The following is a 16,994-nucleotide window of genomic DNA, read 5'->3' on the forward strand; positions in this document are numbered from 1 at the left end:
TGCAGGAGCAGAAACAGAATTCAGGAGTCCTAGCTCCCAGTTTCTAGCTCTAACCATTAGACATACTGTCTTTTGGTTATTAAATATAAAATGCAAGGAATAAGAAAGCATGAACGTATAAGGTATGCGTCATTCAGTCGTGCTTATTGCAGTTATTCTCCTTTCCTATTTTGGTCATCGCAGCTACTCTGGGCAACAATGACGCCTGGTGGAAGAAGCTAGGACTGCATGTCTAAATTGTTAAACACCCAGTACCATTTAAGTTTTATGCAGTTTTAATCATAGCTGTCCACCTAGCCAGGGCCCCAAGTGTGTGTGATACAAGCATTTAAACAGGGCAGAGATGCAAAATGAGGAATGCAACACAAAATAACAGAGGAGGAATTTAAGAGTCTGTGGCATTTGTTTCTTCAACATGAATAAAGTTTCTAAAATTTGACTTCCAGGATTCATCATTTTTGATGTCAGTAATAAACAATTAACAGATCTGTGTGAACTGAGGTTCGTTTATGTCTCAGATGTGCCTCCTGTAAGATACAATAAATAAAGAATAATATTTTGCCTTTTTAGAGCACCTTTCATCTAAGAATCTCAAAGCTCTTTTACAGACATTAATTCTTAAGTTTCAGAGTAGCAGCAGCATTAGTCTGTATCCGCAAAAAGAAAAGAAGGACTTGTGGCACCTTAGAGACTAACAAATTTATTTGAGCATAAGCTTTCATGAGCTACAGCTCACTTCATCGGACACATTCAGTGGAAAATACAGTGGGGAGACTTATAATTCTTAGAATATCCTTCCCTCTGACATAGGAAATATCATTACCCCCATTTTACAGATGAGGATACAGAGGTTGAATGACTTGTTTAAGACCACATAGTGCATCAGTGGCAAATCCAGCACTAAAACCCAGAGGTCCAGGTGCCCATTCCTCTGGACAAGAGTATCAGAATAATGATTCAATGGCAGTGACATCAAAGACAAAGTTTAGGAGCACAACCTCTAATCCCCACCAGCAATTCCACTATGTCTCACTGTACCTGGAACAGGCACACATAAGTTCCCTGTGACAAGAAGCCTGCTGTAGCCAACATGAAGGCCTGTGGTAGCTGAAGAAAGATGCTTTTGGTAGCCAAAAGGAGAGGCCCACAGTAGTCAGTGAAAAAAGGCCCAAGGCAGCACACTGAAGAGGCCTGTGGAGGCGACAGTGAAAGGCCACTGGCAGCTAGTGGAAGAGGCCCAGTATGACCCTAAAAGGATTCAGCCAGGGGAAAAGAACAATACACATGCAGCACAAAGAGCGTTTTTTCCTCACATGAATAAAAGCACAGAGTGCTGCAGAGATGCTGCTCATCAGCCGTGACTACACACACGCCACTTTTTGATCTGCTTTCTCCTCATTTTAAAGATGTTCCAGCCTGAAGTTACTGGGCTCGCTCTCCCTGGCTGCCATTTCAGTTGCAGGAATCAGCCAGAGAGTGGAAGAAAAGTGACGTGCAGCCTAAATTTGATACCACCATTCCCCAATAATTTCTGATATTCAGGAAGAAGAAAAGCCTCTAAGCACTCTCACATGATTGTTGAGAAACCCTAAAATATAATAGCAATCAGAAGAAAGAGGGTCCCTTGTAACACACCTCTGTGATATAGCTGGGAGTTAGGGACAGCTCCAAATCCTCTCAGGCAATTAGTCTCTTTTAAAAAGGCCTAACTAATTCACCAGACCCAGAGCCCTCAGTTTCCCTCACTCTCTCATACAGCATCAGTGCAGGGGAATTACTATAGCCCTAACACCGCAGGGCATGATTTTCAAAAGGCTGAGAACCTGCAACTCCAAATGAAATCAATGGAAGATGTGAATGCTGAAAATCCATAGTCACTCCTGCAGGCTGGGTAGTGCTACGTGGAAGGGATGAAGGTGCAGAGTATTGGGAGCAGTACCATGTAGGAAGTGAAGAGATGACATATGAAATCATTGTTATGAACTAAACTATTACCACAGTCCTGTTACCAGCTATTGTTATGAGCATCAAGCAACAAGTTCCTACAAGATGGCCTGTCTTGCTGCAGTAGTGAGTCTATACATCTGTTCCGTTTACCTTTCAGGGCTAATCTCTCCTCCTCTATTTTCTTTCGAAGCTGCCGGATTTCAAAATCTCTCTCCTTCACCAGTTTGTACAGCCTGCCATTTTCATCTACAACCTCTCGAAGCTGATCCTGAAGCTGCTCGTTTTCATCCTCAAGCAACCTAGAAAACAAATCAGCAATTATGGCAGATACCAGCTTCAAATATATGCTCACAATAATAAAATTAATAATAAGTTTGATTACACATAAAACCATACCTAATGAGCTATGTTCACTAGGGGTAAGTAAATTAAGTTTTGAGAGTCAATAAATTCAGTTAACTTCAGTGCTTCTGGTCTTTGTCTGGGACAAGGAGTGGAAATACCACAAGAAAGTTAGCTCTGGTAGGACTCCTGACTAAGTTACTGAGTTAACTTTGTCCTATAACTGCAGAGATGTTCACAGGCCACTCTACCTAGAGTGGTCCCTTACAATATTATACTAAACAATCTGCTCCACCTGTTGCATTTACTGTGATGCTGGGAGTTCCTTTCTCACACCTGAAGAAGAGCTCTGTATGGCTTGAAAGCTTGTCTCTCTCACCAACAGAAGTTGGTCCAATAAAGATATTACCCTAACCACCTTGTCTCTCTAATATCCTGGGACTGACATGGCTTCAACTACACTGCATACAATGGAACTTAAGATCTTAGGTACTTAGATGGCTCCCATCCCCACAGTACCTGAGCACCTCTCAATCTTTAATGTAGTTATCCTCACAGCACCCCTATGAGGAAGGGCAGCGCTATTATCCCTATTTAACCAAGAGCCACAGAGAATCTAAGTGACTTCCCAAAATCACACAAGATGCTGGCAGAAGAGTAGGAATTGAACAAGGATCTCCCAGAGCCCAGACTAGTGCACTAGCCACTGGACCATCCTTCCTTGCCTTTCTTAAAGGGTCCCCATAAATGTCAGTTTCTGAATGGAGACCAAATCATGCCTGTGCAAAAAAAGATGCGTTTTCTCTGCCCAAATCAATTTCTGGTTTTAGGTACATATTCCCTGTATAAATATAATAAGCAGAACCAATTTAAGGAAAGCTTCAAAACACTCATAATTAAGTGGTATATTCCTGGTGTAAACCCCCAGATTAAAGGGAATTCAAAGCCTTCTGCAATATTCAAAAAGAAGAAGAGCAAACAATGCCGCAATCCACTCAGAGAGGTGATTCCCAGGTTTCTATCCAATTCCATAGAGACTCATTCTCATACGTCATTCCCAGGTTTCTATCCAATTCCATAGAGACTAATACAGTAAAACAGTACCGTTTTTTGCTGGACATAAACTTGTGCACAAATACATTTTTAAACAGTTATGAAGTTAATCAGGAATAAAGTTTCAAAATCTAACCCTCCATTTCCAACTTTCCACATAGGTTTTCTTCAGAGCTGTTTTCCAAAATTTGACCAAAATTAGTTTTGCCAGAGGAGGATTAAACTCCTAACAGCATATAAACAAAAAGAAAAGGAGGACTTGTGGCACCTTAGAGACTAACAAATTTATTTGAACATAAGCTTTCGTGAGCTACAGCTCACTTCATCGGATGCATTCAGTGGAAAATACAGTGTGGAGTTTTATATACATCGAGAACATGAAACAATGGGTGTTACCATACACACTGTAAGGAGAGTGATCACTTAAGGTGAGATATTACCAGCAGGAGAGCGGGCGGGGGGAAGGGGGTGGAGAACCTTTTGTAGTGATAATCAAGGTGGGCCATTTCCAGCAGTTGATAAGAACATCTGAGGAATGGTGGGATGATGACATCTTCATCATCTGGACCCATGGAAAAGAAGCCCTTGAGGAATTCCACCATGATTTCAACAATTTCCATCCCACCATCAACCTCAGCCTGGACCAATCCACACAAGAGATCCACTTCCTGGACACTGCGGTGCTAATAAGCGATGATCACATAAACACCGCCCTGTACCGGAAACCTACTGACCGCTATTCCTACCTACATGCCTCCAGCTTTCATCCAGACCACACCACACGATCCATAGTCTACAGCCAAGCTCTACGATACAACCGCATTTGCTCCAACCCCTCAGACAGAGACAAATACCTACAAGATCTCTATCAAGCATCCTTACAACTACAATACCCACCTGCTGAAGGGAAGAAACAGATTGACAGAGCCAGAAGAGTATCCGGAAGTCACCTACTACAGGACAGGCCCAACAAAGAAAATAACAGAATGCCACTAGCCATCACCTTCAGCCCCTAACTAAAACCTCTCCAACGCATCATCAAGGATCTACAACCTATCCTGAAGGACGACCCATCACTCTCACAGATCTTGGGAGACAGGCCAGTCCTTGCTTACAGACAGCCCCCCAACCTGAAGCAAATACTCACCAGCAACCACACACCAGAACCACTAACTCAGGAACCTATCCTTGCAACAAAGCCCGTTGCCAACTGTGTCCACATATCTATTCAGGGGACACCATCATAGGGCCTAATCACATCAGCCACACTATCAGAGGCTCGTTCACCTGCACATCTACCAATGTGATATATGCCATCATATGCCAGCAATGCCCCTCTGCCATGTACATTGGTCAAACTGGACAGTCTCTACGTAAAAGAATAAATGGACACAAATCAGACGTCAAGAATTATAACATTCAAAATCCAGCTGGAGAACACTTCAATCTCTTTGGTCACTCGATTACAGACCTAAAAGTTGCAATTCTTCAACAAAAAAACTTCAGAAACAGACTCCAACGAGAGACTGCTGAATTGGAATTATTTTGCAAACTGGATACAATTAACTTAGGCTTGAATATAGACTGGGAGTGGATGGGTCATTACATAAAGTAAAACTATTTCCCCATGTTTATTCCATCCCCCACCGTTCCTCAGACGTTCTTGTCAACTGCTGGAAATGGCCCACCTTGATTAACACTACAAAAGGTCATTCCCTCTCCCTCCCCACTCTCCTGCTGGTAATAGCTCACCTTAAGTGATCACTCTCGTTACAGTGTGTATGGTAACATCCACTGTTTCATGTTCTCTATGTATATAAATCTCCCCACTGTATTTTCCATTGAATGCATCCGATGAAGTGAGCTGTAGCTCACGAAAGCTTATGCTCAAATAAATTTGTTAGTCTCTAAGGTGCCACAAGTCCTCCTGTTCTTTTTGCGAATACAGACTAACACGGCTGCTACTCTGAAACCTGCATATAAACAGACTTTCCTCTGAGAAACATCTCCATCGTATCATATCGCTTTATTAGTTAGATTTGAGAATAAACTAAAGCAAAAAGGAGGGAGTAGGTCACAGTGTAGTAGAGATGAGCTGTGGAGAGCTAATGAAAAGCATCAGTGAGGCCCTGGGCCTTGGCATGAGTTGGCACCTGGTCTATAAGCATTACAGACAGCACCTCCCTCCCTCACTGGGGTGTTATGAGGATAAATACATTGAAGATTATGAGGTACTCAAATACTACACTGATGAAGACTTGATAGCCCTTCAGATAGATTGCCAATCCGTGATGTCAGTAGTGATTTTACATATTAACGTCAGTGGGAGTTTGTAGGACGAGGTGCTAAGTATAGTTCTGTATCCTTTCTAACAATGTGAATTGTACCTTTACCTTTTGCTGATCTCTTCATTTGATAGTTGTCCATCTACTTTAAACAGATTTAAATCATCCTGGACTCCAAAAGTCTCCTTTGGGTTGTTGCTGCTGTCTTTCTGAATGTGCTGCTTTTCTTTCTTTTTCTCCATAAGATTTTGTAGCCTCCTCTGCTGTTGCTCCTGTAAAGCCTTAAACTGGATTTTTAAATTTTCATTCACTCCTTTGTCAGAGTCCATGGTTTGCTAAAAACAAAACAAGAAAAAAAATCAGAGCAGAAGATTACAGAATGAGAACCTTTTCAAAACTAGCCTCCCATCTAACTGGCTTCTTTGTATCCTTTCCCACTCTCTCCTCTGCTCTGTCATAGATGCCACAAACCAATCTTCCCCTCTGGTAGCGGTTTACAAACCAGACCGCAGGTAGCCTTCCCCCATACTTGAAGTTTAAAAAACAATGAATTAAATAATCATTTTAAAAGACAATCCAAATAAAAACCACAGTACTAACAAGATATATGCTATACTTTACTGATTAATAGGAACATAGGAATTGCCAGACTGGATCAGACTTGTGGTCTTTCTAGTCCAATCTCCGGTCTCTCATAGTTGCCAGTACCAGATGCTTCAAGAGGAAGGTGAAAGAAACCTCACATTAGGCAGATGTGGGATAATCTTGTTGCACGTTAGGTTTCCTCCTAATTCTCAAAAGGTAGAGATTTACTTAAAGCCTGCAGCGTGTGGGTTAGTATTGCTTCCAAAATCTTTTAGCATGAACTATTATAACTCTGGATATTCCTGTTATCCATAAAAATGTCCAATCCCTTTTTGAACCTTGCTAAATTTTGGCAATTTGTGATCACTGCCTTCTGCTGCATTCCACCGCCCTCCCTGTGTTTGACATGAATCTAGAATGTAAGTTCCCTGGGCAAGGAGAGTGTCTTCAAGTATTTACAATGCTTTTGGTACAACATACATAAAAGATAATAACTTTTAAAGTCATGGCCTCCAAAAAGTAATTTATACAAATATATTTATCTTAGAGCAGTAGTTCTCAAAGCTGGTCCGCTGCTTGTTCAGGGAAAGCCCCTGGCGCGCGGGACCGGTTTGTTTACCTGCCGCGTCCGCAGGTTCGGCCAATCGCGGCTCCCACTGGCCGTGGTTCGCCGCTCCAGGCCAATGGGGGCTGTGGGAAGCGGCATGGGCCAAGGGATGTGCTGGCCACAGCTTCCAGCAGCCCCCATTGGCCTGGAGGGGTGAACCGCGGCCAGTGGGAGCCGCGATCGGCCGAACCTGTGGACGCGGCAGGTAAACAAACCGGTCTGGCGCGCCAATGACTTTCCCTGAACAAGCGGCGGACCGGCTTTGAGAACCGCTGTCTTAGAGAATATTCCATTTTTCTTGAATGAAGCCTTTAGTACTGTTTTAATGAAGAATTAACCAGAAGTAACGATTAAGGGATTTGTTAATTAGAAAACCCTCCACTCCAAGGTCAGTGGTTTGTGTGAATTAAATGAGTTTGGTGGCCTCAGTCCAGTGCCCCCACCCATCCCCTTTTTCGGCAGTATCAGCAGGGCTATGAACTGAATCAGGCCATGGAAACTGAACTGCCTTCTCTCACCCCATTAAAGTAGAGCTCACCAGACCCAAACGTGATTGTGGCTCCATTGTGCTAGGTGCTGTACAAATTGTTCGGTCTATAATAATCTCACTCAAGTTCCTAACAAACGTCATTCCTTGCAACCTGTGACAATTTGGGGAATCTGTTTATGTACAACTTATGAATTCCGGTTAATGTTGTGAAGTTATTGTTATATCATGGAATACACCTCTGTGTGAATGTGGAACCCACCATTTGCTGATAGGGGCTGTAGCTCATTCCCACCAGAGCAGGGACAATGCAGAGTCATTAACCTTCATGCCTGTGCTCTTACCGCACAATGGGTATACTAAGGAGGCTGCCTGAGCAGAGAAGCAGGAGCGGAAAATCCTCAGCAGAAGAACAAAGAAACAAGATGTAGGTAAGACATATAAACTTGAGACACAAAGACACACACACAGGAGAAAGGAAAAGACAGGAGGAATGCTTTCATAGTGGGGGTCCAGTTTAACTGCAAGACCAGCAAAGGATCAGAAAAAAATTAGCTGACTTATTCAGGCTCTATGTTTCTGGAGAGAAACCATGAGGTGGAGGGAAGGATTTCAGACTTCCCAGAGTGCTCTGCTTAAGCCCAAAGAGCTCTCCAGAGGGGTACGAAACTGAGGCAGGGAAACATACACCTGTGTTCATTATTTTGAAAAGATCTTTATGTTGCTTGTGCTAAGTAAAGAATGATGTTTAAGAATCCTGTGCAGAGTCTGGGTGTCTGTTGGTGTTCACTGTCACGGGCCGCTGAAGAGGTAAAATGTAAACCAGAAGGTTCACACCTTCAGTGGAATTCTGGGGAACACAGAAGTGCTGCTGGGAAGGCTTGGGGGAGATAGCACTAGTTTCAGAACTCAGGCAATTGGGCTGCAGGGTCCCCCCTGCCAAGAGGGGTGTCAGATGTGAGGTCTACAGCAGGAGTGCATGTCTAAAGACCCAAAGTCAGAAACAGTACCTAAATTCTGTCCAACTCCAGCAAGCTAAAGGCACGTGGGATTCAGTGTTTGGATCCCTTCATGACAAACGGCTGAGTGTCCAGCAGGGGAAGCATGACCAGAACTGTGATACAACCCCCTGACAGTCAGCTATTGTGCATCCTTCTTGACAAAAAGGTTGATGATTTCACAAGCATGAAGAACAAAGTACACTTTCCCTCCAGACAGTCTGATCAAAATAGGATTGAGGCACTAAATAGGGCAGTGTGGGGAAGGCTGTACTGCTGTTGTCTGCAGGTAGCAGATTTAAATCTCCAGGACGGTCTACCAATGCTAGACACGTTCCAAGAGTGTTCTTTAAAAGAAAAAATAATTCAGACACGTTCTTAAAAAAACAACAACCCCAAGGTAAGAAAACATCTACAGTGATGAAAAATTATTTCATATATTATACATACATATATTATATATGCGAGCATATAAACACACATCTGAATACATGAATGGCAACCATTCTTCTCGAAAGACGATGGTGTAAGTGTTTGTAGTTCAGTTACTGTGTGTCATGTTGCATCATTGCAAGCAGCTAAAGAGTCCAGTACATATATAATGTAAATCTCCACAGACATATGCAGGGGTTCAGGGGGCAAACGCACAGAGGTATAGCAATTATTTGTGGCCATATTGCATTACACAGGCATCCTACATTACAATTCAGCATCGGTGTCCTCGCTTAGCACCCCCCGCCCTCAACCCAGGTGTATAGGCTGAAGCCAGCTCCTGCCACTGCGAAGGCACTGGCTGGGGACACCCCCAGCGCACAAGACAGTGCCAACCCTTCCCCGCAGGGGCAGAGGGAGAAGTCCTCGCCCCATGGGCATAGAGAGGAGTACTCCCCCTCCCCCGCCACAGAGGCCTGGCCTGGAGCCACCCCTCCCGCCAGGGGCACAGAGAGAAGTCCTCACCCCCCCCACAGGCATAGGGGGGACTACCCCCCCAACCTCGGAGGCCTGGCGTCACCCCTCCCCCCAGGGACACAGAGAGAAGTCCTCACCCCCTCCATAGGCATAGGGGGGACTACCCCCCCACCCCGGAGGCCTGGCCTGGAGCCACCCCTCCCCCCAGGGGCACAGAGAGAAGTCCTTGCCCCCCCATAGGCATAGGGGGGAGTACCCCCCCACCCCGGAGGCCTGGCCTGGAGCCACTCCTCCCCCTAGGGCCAGAAAGAGAGTCGTCCCCATGGGCACACGGAGGAGAGACCCCCCCCTGGGGCACGGCCTGGACCCAGCTCCACCCGAAGCCCAGGGGCCCCCCTGCCAGCCCCCGTTCGGGGTCGCTGGTCCCGCGGCGCCCCGCACCCACCTCCCGGGCTGCGACTCCCCTGGAGCTCCCGCGATCCGCGTCCCCTCAGCCCCCGCCCCGCCCGGGGGGCCGGGCAGCGTCACCAGCCCAACCCGAGAGCCCGCTCGCCGAGCCGCCCCCCCCCCAGGAGGAGGACGCGGGGCGGTTGCCCCGGCAACCATCCCCGCGGAGACGGGGCGGCCGGAAAGCAGAGGAGGGCGGCTCGGAGTGTTACGACATCCGGGGCCTTTCCTGAAGCGACGCCGCTTGGGTGGGAGCCGGCGGGGGCGGGGCCGCCGTGCACGTGCCTTGTGCGCCGTGGGCGCGGGGCCGGCTGGCGGGGCCGCGTGGCCTGGCCGGCTGATCGCTCTCTGTGCACAGCGGTGCCGGCCAGTTCCATCTCCTGCGTCCCTTGCTCGATCCCTTGGGCTTTCGTGTTGTTGGGAACACTGGGGCATGGCCACTAGGTAACTCGAGGGGATGGAAGACCACGAGTGTCGATGAAGCCCCCTCGCACTAGGCCCCGGTGTCCTTGCCCCCCCCCCCCGGTCCTGCCTGGAGGCACTGGGAGCAGCTCTGCGTGCTAGGCCCAAGTGTCCTTGGCCCCCCCGCCTGGAGGCCCACACAGCAGTTATGCTGAGAATCTGCAACAGTATGTTGCAGAGTCAGACTGCCTGAAACTAAGCAAGGCCAAACAGGGGAGATATGGAAGAACAATGCTGAATAAAGCAGCTTTATGTAGAGTTTAACAAATGATACAGAGAATCAGGGAACTAGCTGGGAACTGGATTGGCTGGCTATATGGATACTTAGGGCAGCTTGCTATTGGATAAGTATGCTGGGAAAAAGGATGTATAAAAGCCTGTGTAACTTCCTGCTCTGTTGTGTAGGATTTGAGATTTTATTCTCCCTGTACCTTTTTGCAGCTGCAAATAAACTTTTCTGCTTCTCCACCCCGTTGTGATTATTGGGTGTAGCACACCGGGTAACGAACCACTCAAGCTGTTGTTCAGCCTCTCGGCACTGGGTGCCGGCAACAGCTTTTGGCGTCCCTGGGTGGGCTTGAGGCTGCAATTTAGCCTTGCCCGTACCCCTCCTGGAGGTCGAGGATTGCGGCGAGAACCGACGCCCAGCGCGCACCGGTGAGTTCATCGGGGGCCTCGGAGGAGACGCGATTTGATCGACCCCAGAGGGCACAACGGTGCAACGCACTCATATAGTGGAGAAGCTGTTGTGGACGGCGGTGAAGAACCGGTCCCTTAGACATGGGGGAGGAGCAGCTGCAGGCCACGGTGAAGAACCGGTCCCTTGGATCAGGTAGGATCCTTTTAAAATCCAGATTATATGCTCTGTTGGAACCTGGGGACGCCCAGAGTTACCCTGTAGGTATGGGACAGGGACAGAGCTCAGAGGTTAGGGCACGGTGTACGCCCCTAGAGTGCATTCTAGCAAACTGGAAGGTATTTGGTGCGGATCCGATGACTAAGAGCCAATTAAAACGATTCTGTACAGTTGACTGGCCTCAATATCAACTAGAGGACCAGGAGTGGTGGCCACCAGGAGGGTCAATTAATTACAACACGATCCTCCAATTAGTTTTGTTTTGTCAGTGAATGGGTAAATGGAATGAACATATGTATGCGCATTTGTTTCTGACTTTATGTACTCGACCAGATATTTTACAGCGCTGTAATCTGACTCCAACTGGTTCGGTAGCAGCTAATGTTAGTCCCCAGACCCCCACCCCCACTGTAATGGCAGAGCCGGTGTCCCCTTCGGCCCCTACACCCACACCTTGTAAGTCCCCAATGGTTGGCCTATACCCCTTAATCACTGAAACTAAAGTCGCCCGGTCTGGATCAGACAGGCGTCCTGCCACAACTATGCAGGTTTATACTCATGTGCCCTTTAATCCTGTGGATTTGGCTGCTTTCAAAGCACAGGCAGGAGAGTTTTCCACCAACCCAAGCAGGTTTATTTCAGTCTTTGAGGGGTGCCTCAGTAGTCACAAGCCGATTGAGACGACTGTAATATCCTCCTGAGAACCCTGTTGTCTGAGGTGGAGAGGGATCAGGTTACAGCTAAGGCAAGGGGAGCGTCAGCTTTCAAGCGAAAGAAAGGAAGCTATCTGTCAAGTTCCTACCCCAAGTAACCGTAAGCGGCTCAGGGCATTTCTGGGTATGGCAGGCTTTTGCAAAATATGGATCCCAGAGTTTGGACTGTGGGCTAAACCCCTGTACGACTGTGTAAAAGGAGCAGATCATGACCCCTTCTATTGGACCCCAGAGGCTGACAGGGCATTTAAAATCCTGAAAAGAAAATTGATGGAAGCCCCAGCTCTGGGCCTGCCAGATCTCTCTAAGCCGTTTCAGTTGTATGTACATGAACGAAGGGGGGTGGCCCTAGGAGTGCTTACACAGCTGTTAGGAGCATGGAAGCGTCCTGTGGCTTATTTTTCTAAGCAATTGGATCAGGTTGCAAAGGGTTGGCCGGCATGTTTACGGGCGGTCGCAGCTACTGCCCTATTGCTTGAGGAAGCCGAGAAGCTAACATTGGGAGGGGTTATGCAAATCTATACTCCCCATATGGTCCGAGCCTTATTGGATGCAAAGGGAGGGCTTTGGCTCACCCAGGCTCGGATTGCTCGGTACCAGGCTAAGCTGTTAGAGAACTCTGAAGTCACCCTACAGCCTTGCCCCTCCCTTAACCCAGCCACCCTCTTGCCAGAAACAGAGGAACAGAAACATGACTGTTTAGAGATCATAGGTGTCCAGTACTCCAGCCGTCCGGATTTAAAGGATGTACCCCTCCCAAATGCAGATTATGAGTGGTACACTGATGGTAGCAGTACTGTAATAGATGGGCAAAGGAGGGCGGGTTATGCTGTTGTGACCCTCCATGACACTGTGGAAGCTGAAGGTTTGCCTGCTGGGACCTCTGCCCAGCTTGCCGAACTAATAGCCCTGACCCGTGCACTTGAACTGTCAAAAGGAAAGCGGGTCAACATTTTTACTGATTCAAAGTATGCTTTTGGTGTGCTGCATGCTCATGCTGGCCTATGGAAGCAAAGGGGAATGCTGACAGCCCAAGGCTCCCCAGTCAAGTACGGGCCCCAAATCCTCCGGCTCCTAGAAGCTGTACAATTCCCCTCGGAAGTGGCGGTGGTACACTGTAAAGCCCATCAAAGGGAGGATCAAGATGTGGCCAGAGGTAACGCCCGGGCAGATAGAGAGGCTAAGCATGCTGCTACCCTGCCATCCCCTCAGACTGAGAACGCCCATATGCATGCCCTTATCCCATCAGTAGGGGAGCTTCCAACCCCTCAGTACTCTGGGGAGGAGAGACAGCTAACTGACAAACTCAGTCTCCGGGAAAAGGAGGGATGGCTCCATTCCCCAGAAGGGAAGGTCCTCTTACCAAAGGGCCTAATCCGGCCAGTGCTGCAGAAACTACATCAAACCACTCATGCTGGCAGGGAAGCACTTATCCAGCTAATGGGAAAATACTTTATCACTTCCGGACTCCGACCCCTGGCTGCTCAGGTACAAGCGGACTGCTTAGTCTGCCAAAAGAATAACCCCCGACCGGGACATCCTGTGCCACCAGCTGCCCTAGAACCCACTCCGGGCCCCGGACAAGTGTGGCAAATAGACTTTACTGAGTTTCTCCGGACTCAAGGGTTCAAATATCTCCTTGTTATAGTGGATCGGTTCAGCGGATGGCCAGAAGCCTTCCCATGCCGTAACTGCACTGCCAGGACAGTGGCCCTCAAGTTTGTTAAGGAGCTCATTCCTCGCTTTGGACTCCCCCTGTGGATGGAATCTGACAATGGGACACACTTCACGTCAAAAATCATTCAAAGCATCTCACATGCCTTACAGATCCCCTGGAAACTCCATACGCCCTGGAGACCGCAAGCCAGTGGGGTAGTGGAGCGTACCAATCAGACCCTTAAATGGCATCTCTCAAAAGTGTGCCAAGAAGCCTCACTGCGATGGCCTGATGCTTTGCCCCTCGTCCTACTCCGTATCCGCGTTCTCCCAAAGGGTAGATTAGGGCTCAGTCCCTTTGAAATTATGTTTGGAAGGGCATGGCCCATGAATGGCACCCCGGTTCCGTCAGGGGAATGGGAGTTGGGTAATGTTTTTTTGTCACAGTATATGTGTTCCCTGTCTGCTGTTCTCTTGTCTCTTCACAGGTATACCAAGGATTCCCAGCCTCTCCCCTTGGACTCTCCCGTTCACTCCTTACAGCCCGGTGACTCTGTGCTTGTTCGCACCTGGAAAGATGAGCCTCTCCAGGAAAAGTGGAAAGGACCCTATACCATCCTGCTGATCTCCCATACAGCGGCAAAGATCGAGGGACACAAGAACTGGATCCATCACTCTAGTCTGAAGGCAGTACCTGCCCCCTCGTCAGCAGAACAGTGGACCGTCCAACCTGCTGACTCCTCATCTAGTGACGATCTCGGGCTAAAGCTACTGTTTAAAAGACACAAATAGCGGGCACCTTAATGCTAAAATGGGCCCACCCAGGTACTAAAAACCCTGGGTTGGAAAAACTCTGGTAATAATTAATTGGGTAACATTGTTATTCTTTGTATTGGTATTTCCAAATTGTGCATATCGGGAGCATAACTCCTTTGTTTTGCTTGCGCACCATGTTGCTACTTTAACAAACCAGACTGATTGCTGGGTGTGTGCTCCAACTCCACTATCCCCCAAAACGGGAATGCCCCTTAACATGCTGCCCTTGACCCTAGCAGAATTAGCCACCACCAAAGAGCAGGAAAGAACGGACTCACCGTTCTGGAACAAGACCTCTTTACAGCAAGCCACCTATCAGGACCAGGAGTATTCAGTTGCAGTACTCACTGAGGGAGTGTTATGTTTTACCCGAAACCAATCTGATCCCTATGGGCATCCTGTGGGAAAGAGCTCCTGTGTTATTACACAGTGGGCTGATGGGTATTGGATAAAGACCAACAGGGGAGGCCAACGGTGTGGGTGTAATGGTTCCTCCCCTTTTAGGGAAACTCTTACAAATAATCTTACCACAAAAAAGGGGTTTGGAAATGTAACTTGCCGTCCACTTAATATCTCTAATGTAGCAAGCCAATGGTGGGTTTGTAGTGATCCCTATGGCGAGTGTAATTTGAACAGCACAATTAGAAATGCCCCCACTTGTACCCAATCAAAAAAATAAGATGCTCCCATAGAGGCATATAAATTGTTTAAAAAAGCAGCCAAAGCAGCCTTAAATATCCCAGGAATCCCCTTAAGAAACAGTCCTTATTGGGCCCTACAGGGTCACTATTTTGTATGTGGCCGAAAGGCTTACAAGGTGCTGCCAGCCAACTGGACAGGTAGCTGTTATATAGCTCATGGAGTTCCTCATCTTTCCATAACTGCCACACTGCCCAAAGGAAAGATTAGAAATGCCCGAGACACCTCTGTTGAGTCACGAGAAAAGACCCTGCGGCGACTGACTAAGGCATTGGCGGGCAATATGAAGAATCCCCTCACAACCGAGAAGCTGGTAGGGTGCTCTGTACTGGGAATAGCGCCACTGTTTACCGGGCCAGCACTGGCATGCATAGGCCGCTATACTGTAAGGCTGCAGATGGTACTTGAGAAAGTGGCCTTAGAGTTAGAGGACTCGGTTAGTGATTTAGGGTCAGCAGTAAAAACATTAAATAAAGAGGTACAGCAGCTCAGGACGTTTTCCCTCCAAAACAGGCTGGCTTTGGACTATCTCTTGGCATCCCAAGGAGGGGTTTGTGCCCTCATCGGGCCCCAATGTTGTGTATATGTAAATAATAGCAGTTATAAGATCTATAAAAAGGTGGTACAGGCTAAGGCCCATGCCCGAGCCGGAGCACAGGTTGCCTATACTGCCCCAGAGAACGATTGGTTGCAAACCTTGTTTTCAGGCTGGGGTTTGTCGTCTTGGCTTGGTGGTTTATTTAGCCTGCTATTGAAATTTCTCTTTCCTGTACTGCTTGTATTACTGGTATTATGCTGTGCGGTATCATGTGTCAGGGCCCTTTTGCAAAAGTTAATAAGTCATTCTCTTCAGGGCTATCACAAAGTGCTTATGCAAAGTCATATTGTAAAAAAATAAGTAGTCCAAGTAAGAAAACTCAGAGCCAAGGCTGTTGAGTGTTCTCAAAGGGGGGAGTTGTTGGGAACACTGGGGCATGGCCACTAGGTAACTCGAGGGGATGGAAGACCACAAGTGTCGATGAAGCCCCCTTGCACTAGGCCCCTGTGTCCTTGGCCCCCCCCCTCCTGCCTGGAGGCATTCGCAGCAGCTCTGCATACTAGGCCCAAGTGTCCTTGGCCCCCCCGCCTGGAGGCACACACAGCAGTTATGCTGAGAATCTGCAACAGTATGTTGCAGAGTCAGACTGCCTGAAACTAAGCAAGGCCAAACAGGGGAGATATGGAAGAACAATGCTGAATAAAGCAGCTTTATGTAGAGTTTAACAAATGATACAGAGAATCAGAGAACTAGCTGGGAACTGGATTGGCTGGCTATATGGATACTTAGGGCAGCTTGCTATTGGATAAGTATGCTGGGAAAAAGGATGTATAAAAGCCTGTGTAACTTCCTGCTCTGTTGTGTAGGATTTGAGATTTTATTCTCCCTGTACCTTTTTGCAGCTGCAAATAAACTTTTCTGCTTCTCCACCCCGTTGTGATTATTGGGTGTAGCACACCGGGTAACGAACCACTCAAGCTGTTGTTCAGCCTCTCCGCACTGGGTGCCGGCAACAGTGTGAGACCCGATTGCAATGCAGTTCCCCTGAATCGCTCGGGGAAGAGAGCTCCCTGTGGTCTGGTACCAAGATTAATAGAGGCCAAGATTGAAGCAGGTGTCAGAGGGGTAGCAAGTGCGAGTCGGTATCAGCAAAAACAAGGAGAGAGGCCTTGTGGCACTTTAGAGACGAACACATTTTTTTGGGCATAAGCTTTTGTGGGCTAAAACCCACTTCATCGGAGGCATGGAGTGAACATACAGTAGGGAGGTATGAATACCTTACACGGCACAGGAAAAGATGGGAGTTGCCTTAGAGCTTCCACTGAAACAACAAGAAAAGGAGGACTAGTGGCACCTTGGAGACTAACCAATTTATTTGAGCATAAGCTTTCGTGAGCTACAGCTCCTCCTGAGCTACAGCTCCGACAAAGCGAGCTGTAGCTCACAAAAGCTTACGCTCAAATAAATTGGTTAGTCTCTAAGGTGCCACTAGTCCTCCTTTTCTTTTTGGGAATACAGACTAACACGGCTGCTACTCTGAAACCTGTCATTGAAACAACAGTATCACCCACATTAATTTAGGCACTGACTGTAA

General features: G+C 47.6%; 1 protein-coding gene and 1 long non-coding RNA gene across 4 annotated transcripts in view; one reads left to right on the plus strand and one right to left on the minus strand.

Annotated features, from left to right (window-relative positions):
- Window positions 1-9,851, minus strand: part of CCDC13 (coiled-coil domain containing 13) — a 35,933-nt gene extending 26,082 nt beyond the window's left edge. Inside the window, exons 1-3 of one of the 2 annotated variants that reach the window (XM_084618221.1) lie at window positions 9,659-9,851; window positions 5,736-5,962; window positions 2,098-2,246 (exon numbers count right to left, since the gene is read on the minus strand). In XM_084618221.1, coding sequence (XP_084474347.1) covers window positions 2,098-2,246; window positions 5,736-5,956 — 370 coding nt within the window. In that variant the 5' untranslated portion in view covers window positions 5,957-5,962; window positions 9,659-9,851. The remainder of the gene's footprint in view (window positions 1-2,097; window positions 2,247-5,735; window positions 5,963-9,658) is intronic. The other variant, XM_084618222.1, reaches the window with a different exon arrangement.
- An 82-nt stretch (window positions 9,852-9,933) lies between these two features.
- On the plus strand, window positions 9,934-14,230 carry LOC311516434. Of its 2 annotated transcripts, none has more exons than XR_014710413.1 (2): window positions 9,934-10,104; window positions 10,564-14,230. It is a non-coding gene; the product is annotated as an uncharacterized lncRNA (long non-coding RNA). The 2 variants fall into 2 exon arrangements; XR_014710414.1 differs by having other exon boundaries at window positions 10,615-14,230.
- The last annotated feature ends 2,764 nt before the right edge of the window (window positions 14,231-16,994 follow it).

Source organism: Lepidochelys olivacea (assembly GCF_965140295.1).
Source record: "Lepidochelys olivacea isolate rLepOli2 genome assembly, chromosome: 2".
Taxonomy (NCBI): Eukaryota; Metazoa; Chordata; order Testudines; family Cheloniidae; genus Lepidochelys; species Lepidochelys olivacea.